The 10,969-nt window shown below is 40.6% G+C and overlaps 1 protein-coding gene and 1 long non-coding RNA gene across 2 annotated transcripts; one reads left to right on the top strand and one right to left on the bottom strand.

Moving 5' to 3' along the window:
• The first annotated feature begins 1,385 nt into the window (after positions 1 to 1,385).
• On the top strand, positions 1,386 to 4,296 carry LOC113745636 (uncharacterized). Its single transcript, XR_003462276.1, has 2 exons — positions 1,386 to 1,560; positions 1,773 to 4,296. It is a non-coding gene; the product is annotated as an uncharacterized LOC113745636 (long non-coding RNA).
• Positions 3,064 to 10,338, bottom strand: ankrd13a (ankyrin repeat domain 13A). The gene is made up of 15 exons (XM_010754221.3): positions 9,790 to 10,338; positions 8,568 to 8,703; positions 8,097 to 8,221; positions 7,959 to 8,004; positions 7,587 to 7,730; positions 7,310 to 7,499; positions 6,510 to 6,576; positions 6,316 to 6,397; positions 6,131 to 6,192; positions 5,914 to 6,044; positions 5,677 to 5,834; positions 5,439 to 5,570; positions 5,183 to 5,343; positions 5,001 to 5,065; positions 3,064 to 4,812 (listed from the first exon to the last, which is right to left on the bottom strand). Exons 1-15 carry the CDS (start codon positions 9,895 to 9,897, stop codon positions 4,614 to 4,616), a joined length of 1,806 nt encoding a protein of 601 aa, XP_010752523.3. The 5' UTR covers positions 9,898 to 10,338; the 3' UTR covers positions 3,064 to 4,613.
• Between the last annotated feature and the right edge of the window lie 631 nt (positions 10,339 to 10,969).

Genomic DNA, 10,969 nt, shown 5'->3' with positions numbered 1-10,969 from the left:
AATGTTTTCTTCCTGAAATTGAATTTATCAAGGAAGCTCCCAGTTTTAATTTCAGGCCACCGTGAGTGACATTTCCTAACGTTCATTAAGCTTTTCTGGCTTATAATTAAGAGCAATAAGTGTTCATAATCGGGAGGGCTCTTAAGTCCTATAGAGGATGAAGGTAAAGGCCATAAACATCAGTCATGCAGAGTAATTATATAAGGATATAACCCCAAGGATCTTGACCTTTATATCTATTCTTCATTCCTCTTTGACATTTCAGAAACGGAAAATGTGATGGAGGCCTCACACTTGTTTGATGGTTACCAGTATGAGAAGAGATTCTACACACTTTGTATTTCCATCTGAAAACTACCTGAAAGTTTCAGCACAACGGCGCAGTCAGCGCTGCAGAAAGAGCCAGTTCAATTCAACAAGAATAATTGTGTGCCTGCTGAAGCTGAAGTGATTCATCAGTTGTTGATCGTCAGAAAAAGAGTTATTCTTAGTCATTTCTTAAGCAAAAAATATTATTAAATTATTATTAAACCAGGAGAAATGGAGAACAAATCTGCAGAATAATCAATGATAAAACAGACAGAAGTTGCAGCCTTGCAAGTGACATCGTATACGAGCACCACATGAGCACATTATTTTCTGATATTGTCAATTGGGCAACTAAAGATTGTTCTTAATATTTATTTCTCAGCTCATTATTTCTCAATTAAATTACATTAATGAGTCTTGAACTCCCAAATACTACAAATATAACTAAAACCTCTAGACTCCATAGAGGAAGTGGGGGAGAGGAGGATGTTAGCAACACTGACATCCATCATAAACAACTCCTCTCACTGTAAACAGCTCCTTCAGCCATAGACTGCTACTCTCTCCATGTAAGAAGGAGCGCCACCACAGGAGCGCCACCACTACTTGACTCTTTTCTATATATTTCTTATTTATGATGAATTTCTTCCCCACCTTGTGTGTGCAAGCTGCTGTGACAAGTGAATTTCCTCACTGTGGGACCAATAAAGTCTGATCTGATCTTAAAACCAGTAAATATTCACGTCTGAATAGTATATCTTTTATTTTCAGAATGATTTTCTAGGAAGCTCCCTGGAAATAATTATATCATTTGGTACTAATTATAGAATAAATATAGAGGCGGTGTCCAGTTGATACACATCTGATTAGTGTAATTAATTCCAGTGAAAGCTTGAGGGGTCGGTTGATGAGCTGACGAAATTCAACATTTATAAAGAATAAAATATTCATTTGGAGAAGATTACACAGCTCTTTAAGGTTAATTGACAAATTGATTAATCAACCAATCATTACAGCTCCAAGAGTCAATAACACAACGGCCTTAGGACCCGGATGCTATAGCGGAAGAAGGGACGCCTCGCTCCCATCATCATCATCATCATCATCATCATCCTTCAGCCTCCACCGCTATGATGCTGCATCTCATCCCACCGGCTCTAATAATGAGTTTTAGTGTTTTAGTTAAGGGACAAGCGGAGGACTTCAGACTGACCGACAGAGCCTATGTGAACTTACAGAAGCAGGATCTAGGTGAGGCTTGATGTTGGACTGATGTGAGGCCTGTCAGTGCAGGCAGTGATGCTGACACACAGGCTGCTGCTTCTGTTTTGTCTTAATCTGAAAGGAGCGGCTATTTAATACTAATTAAATCGGCTAATTAAGGCCAATAATAGCGTTTAATTCATCATCTGAGACAGTTGTTGTTGTTACTGGCTGTGATCGGTGTGTCTTTGTCCTCACAGTCATGATGGGCAGTGTCCTCGCAGTCCTCCTGGTGCTGATGATTATCATGGCTGTGTGTGTCTACAAACCGCTGTCCCGTCGGTGAAAACTGTCCGAGGAGAGGAGAGAGGAGGGAGACAAAGCTGCTGCTGCTGCCCGAGGACCAGGGAGCTCTGCCCCGGTGTCTGAACACCTCCTGACGGGGGACAGACGAGCTCTGCTACAGCTACATACAACTGCAAACCCCCAGACTGCACAATTATTTATAACCTGGGGTTTCATTTGTCACGTGTGTTATGTTTATTTATTTATTTATTTATTTAATGAGGTTGATTACTCCTAATAATCTTGGCTGTAAGCCTCAATGTGTTATTTGAGTTTTGTCATTTATTTGGACTTCATGTGTCTTATTGGCTCTTCTCAGGGGGAATGTGGTTATGCAACCATTGGAAACATTTCAGAGGAACTGCAAAGTGAGACAGTTTTCATTGCTTAAACATTTAGTTGTTTTTCCCTGTATTTGTAAATCTGTAAACTGTATTTGTTTGTTATTTTATTATTTATTTGATTCAAGTTTGAAACCTAAAGGAAATATTGTAAATAGCTGTGTTTTGTTTCCTTTTTAAAGGCCAACTTTTTTGTCTTATTGGCTTATTTTTTCACAGGAAAATGTGTTACGGAGTCCAAAAGTTGGATTTAATAAGTGAGGGAGATGCCTTTGATCTATAGTGGAAATAATGTGGATGGTTTCTCATGATGAAATCAAAGTGATACCAAGAAAGTACTGGAATAAACCTGCAGGTTAATTTCATCATTTTGTTGTGTGGTGAATCAGTCAGATGAACGTGGAAGATTTCCTGCTTTGTACATGATGTTGTGATACACACAATATAATTAGATGGAGGCAGTCAGACTTAATTTAGAAAGATCGTCATTGAAACGGACTTCCAAAATCATAATTAACATCAATAAATAACATCTATATTTAGAGCTGATGCCCGCATGGCAGCTTTGTATCCTGCACAATCCACTTGTTCAACAGTGCACGTTCATTATGTGCAACAATCGGAGTTTAGCAGCTGGCTAAATGCAGATAAATCGTGCAAACCTGACGTGCACGAGGTGTTTTTGTAAAGAAATCACACAAACAAAGTCCTGGTTAATTCTCATGGAAATAAAGTGCTTTTATTTTAGAAAGAACATTTTCAAACAGACATTTTCTTAAAATTTTAACATATTAAAAAAAAAAAAACTTTGCAGCTGGAACGGTGCATTACAAAGATCTGCATTAATTTAACCCAAGCTAGCCTCTTTTGTTTTGTTTGTTTTTTAAGCTGACTGTTCAGTGAGTTTGGAAACTTGAGCGTTATATATATATTTGTCAGCCGAAGCCCCTGAAAGTCAAACACGGCGACGCACAGCGACCTTTGATGAGTGGTTTGTTGTCAGTGAATAAACTATAGTGGTTAATGCATGTATCTCAGCATCACCCTAATACAACTCAAACTTCTTTACCTGCAAGTTACAAAATTCTTTTTTTTTTTTTTTTTTTACAAAATCTGTTCAAAAAGTTTAGTCTGAGTGGCACCACATGAATTTGTCACTACCTATTGCCCGGACGAAGCAATCCCTTGGCACATGCTGAAGAAACTAATCCTACGTATGGCGGGCATGCTCGATCTTTGAGTCTGTGCTGTCTTTTCTTCTGCTCGGAGGTCTAGAGTTGTTCGTGGCTACAAAAGGCTGACGGGTAGCCAGCATCGGTTGCGTGGCTGCTCCTTAACTGCATGACGGCTGTAAATCCACAGATACCCTGGTCTCTAACTATTGCATTTATGATGTGAGGTGATGACTGAAGTTTCTCAGCGACAGTTAATCAAAATCTTTGACACCTTTTCTCACCATGAAATCAGAGAAAATGTTACGAAACAATTAGGCAAGTAAAAGTTAAACCCCTATCCTTGTTGCAGCGAAGATATTATGCTACCATGCAGCTCATTTTTAGCTTTGTCTCACAGCAACATGCTTTTGTTTTCCCATCTGTAGAGTCTATGTCCACAAAATAAAGAAAACTTGTGACTCAATGAAGCAAACTTTCTGAATTAATATCAATATGGCATAGAGTGATTTGCACCAAAGAAATATTCACCAGGTTACAATTTCCGATTAATCGGTCACGATTAATAAACTAATTTCAAAGCGAAGAGAAATTGTGGAACCCTGAGATTTTGGTTATTCGGTGAGCAGACGGTCCTCGACAACTCTGTAGGAAGACATCACAGTGCTGACACTCAAATCCGACCCTTTAGGTCCACAGTACGAGTACCTTTCTATTGTGCTAGGTTGTTTTCATTCTAGCTTTCTAAAAAGCAGGGACTGACGGGATGATATAAAAAAACAAACAACAGTGCTCTGGACCTTTCAGTTCCAGGTTTGAGTGTCAGCGCTGTATGAAGTCGCCTTGAGTAGTCAAACATTTTTACAATGACTTGATCCCACTCCAGATAACAACATGATCAGCACACGTGAGCTGCTGCTGTGAATCTGATTTGGAGAAAAAAAAAGTCAATAAATTAAAAGGAGAACCGACCCAAAATGATCTAAAGGAGTCCATTACATGAAGCTTGAGGATGGAGACACCAAGCTGAGATAGAAATATATATAAAGGAGAATGCTCTTACCAAAAATACCAAGCCTGTGCCTGTGCAAGAATGATCTGTTACAGAAAGAAATCTGCGGTTGCATAGATGACTACAGTGGTTAGGAAGGAAATTGAGGTGTGGTGGTTGCTTCTGGATCTGGAACCGTGTTATTATTATTCCCTCTTATTCCTCTTTTTTTTATTTTTTGTTTTATTTTTTTTACTTTTCAGTGAGCGATAGCTGCAATATCCTCTCCAGCTCCTCCTCCTCCTGCCTCCTCATCTTCTCTTCTTCTGCTTGAGCTCGTGCTGAGAGCTCCATGGCCAGGCGGAGGTCTGTGTCGGTGCTAGATCCAGAAGGGGAGCTGGCAGGGCTGGTGGTGTCTCCGTATTCCACTAGCACCCCCTCTGGGATACTCCTAGAATGACATTGACAGAGGAAATGTGAGATCCAGCTCTGTTCTGTGGCTTTTACTGACACAGACAAGAGGTGAACAGACACACAGCATCAACTGAATCACTGTAGGACAAGCAAGCAGCAGACTGTTCCCTTCACCACGTGTTATTATATAACTGCTATGCCAGCGACCTTAACCTGTGTTCCTACCTGTCACTCTGGCTACTGTGCATCACATCAGTCAAATCCCCGTCAGCGTCATCCCAAATCCCCTCCTACAATGACACAAACATCAGGAGCATTTAAAGGATGCAGCGACTTGTGAAATGAAGGAGAGCACAGGGGAAATGATCCATGTGTGGTGAGCTGACTAAATAATGATTGTTCTGAACCTGGCCGGGAACTCTGCGAGACTCCAGGAGACTCTGATGGATGGCGTACTGCAGGAGCTCCTCGTCGTTGTTGGACACGGGTGTGTGTCGGCTGCCTCCTCGCCGGTGGTAACTGGCAGGCACCTCAAACACTGCAGGGCACACTTGAAAGGGAGGCAGTGCTGGACGGACGAACACCAAAATAAAAGCGGTTTAAGGATGACAGACGTGCAACTACTTTAATACAGAGTCAGATTTAGAGGTTAAACATTCCTACCTGCAGCTTCTTCATCTTCTCCTGAGGATGTTGGTGTAGCTGCTGGCGTTGTGACCGCCTCCTCTTCAGTACTGCATTTATTGACATTGCCAAATGTGATCCTGGCATTCAGCACATGAAACAGGGGAATCTCTGCAGGAGGAAAACGGCTTAGATGTAAAAACAGACTTCAGAGGAGCTTTATGCTCTTCTTCAAAGTGTAGTTTTTCAAATAAGACATGATAGGAATATCACGTACCTATTTTAACTGGAAATCCAGGGGGAAATTTAAGGGTCACAAAGTCTCGTAGCCGCGCAAAATGGGAACTGGTCCGAGCCATGAGGTCAATAATTGGGGTCACCTGCTCCACCAGAGACAGAGGATGCTCCTCGCTCATCCACAGCGTGCCTTTGAACCTGCATAAGACAAGGTTAGATAACTTCATCTCTTGAAAAGAACACACAGTTACTGTGGGTAGGAATCTGAGTTTCTTACTTCTGTGTTCGAATGCTCAGTTCAATTGGTCGGCCGATGTCTCTGTCCCCGAGGTCAAAGTCAGGATCAAAATATTCCTCTGGAGTGATGGCAGTAGGATTGGTGGCAGTTGCATACTCAAGAGTCAGGTCCTATAAAGCAGAGCACTCACATCAAATCACGGCTACCAGCTGGGAACAAAATACATTTTAATGTGAATACTGAAAGCACGTCTTACCCCCTGTGCACTTATGTGCTGCTCCACAGTCCCCAGCAGAGACTCCAAGATGTTCCTTTCACCTTTGAACAAAAATAAGTCTAACTTCAGTCCTCTCGTTTAGCTTAAGTCTGCTGAAAAAAAAATATATATATACACACACTAAAGGACAGAGAAGTAATACACAGTGCATATTTTCCACCTACTTTTTATTCTGGCTTTCTCCTCGTCTGTAAGATGCTCTGTCCTCGTCCTGATCACCACATTTACATTGTTCACACTGAAAACCTGAGAAAACAACCAGAATCCAATGTCACATACTATCTGAAATGGTCTCCGCAGCTTTAAATGGCACCAAACTTTAGTCAGAATATAGATTAAACGTATGACTTCTGTAAACCTTTGCTTCAAATCCATTGACCACTTCAGTTTTTTCACTTCTCCAGCCCCAAATCCCAGACTTGTTCCTGCAAAAACAAAATCATTATAGACAAAACCCTCAGCTCGATACAATACAAACTATAAACATGCAACATTTTAAGTAGATTATTAATGTATTTAAACAAATGTATGGAGTGGAGCCATGATTAATGTTATAAGTTTTAGATATGACATGGAGTAAAGTTGTTGATACTCAGATATTGTGCAATACTACTTTTGTCTTTATATTCATCTAGATATGTAGACCTCATGCTAATATTATTAGTTATACCTGTGTATCAAAAAAACTACTGTATTAATATCCAAGACAAATATACAGTTATCCGTTAAGTAAAAACATCATCTGTGTTTGAAAATCAGCAATCTGATGCTTGTGACAATATATTACCTCATGCCACTGACAAACATGCCCAGCGGTAAAATTTTTATATCTGTTGTAACTTGAAGTTGTGTCTTTGTAGCCTTCCACAACACACTCACTTAAACATGAGCAATGGCGGTCAGACAACGTTTGAATGTGTAAGCCAGTGCAAATATTACATTTTAGACAACTAGCTGCTAAAATGAAACTATAAAATCACCCAGAGGGCTGTGCAAAGTGATGATTAATAAGTCTGACGCAATCACTGTTTACACAGTAACCTCAAGCAGGAACTAATGACATTAAAGCAACCAGATGCCAGTACTGTGCAGTTTGTTGTTGGTTGATTAAAGGAAGTTAAAGTTATGCACGTTGTGAGAAAAAGATGTGACTCTTGCCTCTCAAAAGCAATATCCTTGGTGTCTAAGTAGGTGTTGACAATAGGTGTAGTCAACCGTTTGGCAACTTCCTGTTCAGCTGGCTGCATCGACTCTAGTGTGACATCCTCTATTTCTTGGGATATGTTGAAGCGTTCAGTGTCCACTACTTCATCGTCGTGATTCACCTCCATCAATTCTGCACACGAGTCTGTGAAAACACAGTCAGGCACAGACTTCAATCACAACAGAAAAACTACAAATCACAAGAGAGAGAGAACTGTGTTAGAACACACACCATCTCCTCTGAAGATGTAGCTTCTCCGCCCTCTGATCCAGGTCATGTTTTCAAAGCCTAGAAGAGTGGCGTCCACTCGCAGGCTGGCGCCACTTTTCCAAATGCGACAAACATCACTTGGACAAACCCGGGACAGAAGAGGGACTGTGAAGCAACAGCACATGAATGTCCCACAAAGGAAAGACGTGTATTTGCATTTAAAAACATCCTGGCTCATCACACAAACAAATACTTCAACTACCAAGAGGCAGGTATGTTGTTTTTCCAGTATGGCCTGTTGAAACGTCTTGATATTTATAGATACTTTCTTTGTTTGCAAACTTAATTGCTCTATATGAACATGTTACTATGCACACACAGTCATAAACTTACTCCAACTTGTGAATTCCCACTTCATTTCCATGTAAAAGTCTGGAGACTGTGGATGAAAACATAGACAGAACAATTACTTCCTTTGCCAGTAAATATTTCCAAGCACATGCGCAGATGTAAACTATAAAAAGCAAAAACCTCTCGGATCTTTGACAGTAGCTCAGGCACTCCTCCCAGAGCAGTGGAGGCTTTGAGGTAGTCTCTGCGTTGAAGCACTAACTGAACCATCTCTGGATCTCCGGTGCTGACTGCCTCCTGCAGCACTACACAGAGACGGACAAGTATCAACAAACCACTAAACCTTTTATGGTAACAGCATCTGTTCCCCAGGAGTAGCAACTATCCATTAAAAAAAAAAAAACCTCAACAATGACGGTAATAACCAAGGAGAGTGAAACTGTTTTACTGCAGTCAGAGAAGTGGATACACATTTTTCCAAGAACCGCCATTAACATCAGATGATATGTAAGCTAATGTGAAAGGGGCTCTATGCGATCAAACAATCCACAAATCCTCAGAAGGCACATCTACAAGACGAGTGATGAAAACATTCCTGGCATACTTTGTCTGTGGTGTGTAGCCACAGTTTTTTTTATTTTTATAACTAACCCGTCCAATTCTTGGCATTTTCTTTAGTCACTTCAGCACCGTGTCGGAGAAGGACTCTCACTGACTCCAGGTGGCCGAGCGACACAGCCAGGTGCAGAGGTGTGCGACCTCGGGGATCCACAGCCTCAATGTCATTCTGAAAACAAAAAGGGACAAAACACACACACATGTAAAGTTAATCAAAATCTAAATGCTGCAGGTCACGACCTTGTAATATCGCTTTACTCGTAACTCAAGGCCGTCATATTATAACTCACAGAGTCAGAGGCTTACACATTTTAAATTAGGTCATCTTGATAATGATAGGGCTGCAGTACTCAGTCAGTACACTGACAGGACTTAGCATCATGTCTGGTCCGCATATGAGTCATGCTGCTTTTTAATCAATCAGAGTGACTGGATTATAGTAATTATATTGCAACAATACACACTTTTGACCATGATTATACTGAATTTGTTGGCTGGTAAAGCAGTTATTATGTTATCATATGTCAAATTATATGCTGTGTTCAAGTTACGAACCATTCACAGTATCTGCAAGGGGGATTGTTGTTCTGTGTCACACTTCCATGCATTTAACACGTTAAATAATTGAGTTTTAACCATACATTGTCCTGCAGACATTATGTTATTGATCGTCAATGCTGGACAGTATTAATCACAGTAAATAGATTACAGTAAATATATTGACTGATCAGTTACTGTGAGGAAAACACAGATTAGTTAGCTGAAGCAGTTTTTATTGTTATGTCAAATTATATGCTGTGTATCTGCAAGGGGGATTGTTCTGTGTTACACTTTTATGCATTTAACATGTTAAATAACTGAGTTTTAACCATACATTGTCCTGCAGACATTATGTTATTGATCATCAATGCTGGACTAGATAATAGTAAATGTATTGACTGATCAGGAGGAAAACACAGATCAGTTAGCTGGTGAAGCAGTTATTATGTCAAATTTATATGCTGTGTTTAAGTAATCTAATTAATTATGTTGGTCCAAAGTGAAATCCTGAACCTGTTGATCTGTGAATAGCAACCTGCCGACAAATATTTCAAATGTTATCTGCCGTGTGTGACACCACGGAGCATCTGTCAACACGGCTGGCCTACTTTAAACTGGACGTGCTACGTGAGTATTTGAAAACATCTCATCACTCGTGGCTTCATCTTAGCTGGAATTAAAGCATTAGATGTGACACATTGAGCGTCGTACAAACCTGTGGTAAGGTTATTTGCTCTTCCAGTCCCCTGTAGTCATTCTGCCACACCGCGGAGTGCAGAGGAAACTTCCCTCGGATGTTCTCGCTAACGTTAGCCGTGGACATCTTCCTCTTTACGGGAGCCGCTCAGTGCGACGTCAGCCTGCTTCTAACAGTTACAGCCATGGAGGGGAGGAGAAACAAAACAAGCTACATGCTTTACTTATGCCTAAATATACGATAAATATGACCCATGTCCTTTATATTTGACGTCGAAATATCCAAACCGGCGTCCAACTTTTCCTCAAGCCCTCCTCTAAATAAAACTTTTGAACGAGGAAGTGCCCGGAGAGTAGTGCCCAATAATGACAGGGGTGTCCTATATAGAAACTGACTCACAGTCTGGTTATTATCTCCGAATTAAGACAGCAATACCAGCCCGATAAAACCGAGCTAAATCTGTGTGTAATCACGATAATTTATCTGATTTGTACACGACAGAAACACGATTTGTAAATAAAACCATCGCCGACGAATAGTCGGTTCCAGTTGGGCGGAACCATTCACCGTGTCCGCGGGGGGGAGGCTGCACAAACCAAAAGTATAACTCCGACACAAACGTGATTCCGTGTCACACTTTTACGCATTCAGTGTGTTAAATTATTGAGTTATCCTGCAAACATTAACAAAAAAATAAACATTTTAACTGTTATATACAGACCTGTAAGGTCGAAATGAGATGGTTGCGTCTACGTTTCGCTGGCTGGACTGAGGGGGGGTTGAAAATGTTAAGCTTTACCGCCAGCATGCTACAGTGTAATACTGGTACATACGATATTTGGTAGTTTTAAACAATATTAATCACAGGTGGGGTTATATAACATGTTTGCTTTATTAATTCAGCTGTTGTACTCTATTGTTGCATAGTTTTTAAATACACCGAGTCTGTTCATTTCCCATATATCATGGCGAACCCCATTTGTGTAATACTACTGAGTTTTCTCGTTACTTTATGTAAAAGTACAGTGGTTATATTAACGTGTGAAGGCCGTTTTTAAACGTAACCGCACCATGAATGAAAGTCCAGTGAGTAAATCATTACATTACTAGTTGTAAATCGTGCTCTTTTGTACCGTGTCACGCAGGTGCATAGATCAAACCCACCTCCCTACTTGTATCGTGTATGTGCATGCCCTCA

This window comes from Larimichthys crocea, chromosome III, assembly GCF_000972845.2.
Source record: "Larimichthys crocea isolate SSNF chromosome III, L_crocea_2.0, whole genome shotgun sequence".
NCBI classification, from domain to species: Eukaryota; Metazoa; Chordata; class Actinopteri; family Sciaenidae; genus Larimichthys; species Larimichthys crocea.
Note: the sequence above shows the minus strand (reverse complement) of the source record. Positions and strands in the feature narration are given on the sequence as shown.

Excerpts from the sequence above, each read along its gene's own strand:
- ankrd13a (XM_010754221.3), bottom strand. The coding sequence starts at position 9,897 with ATGTCCACGGCTAACGTTAGCGAGAACATCCGAGGGAAGTTTCCTCTG. Across the intron at positions 8,222-8,567 it reads AAATGCCAAGAATTGGACGG|TGCTGCAGGAGGCAGTCAGC; the intron begins GTTAGTTATAAA and ends GTCTCTGTGTAG. Across the intron at positions 6,577-7,309 it reads AAGGATATTGCTTTTGAGAG|GAACAAGTCTGGGATTTGGG; the intron begins GCAAGAGTCACA and ends TTGTTTTTGCAG.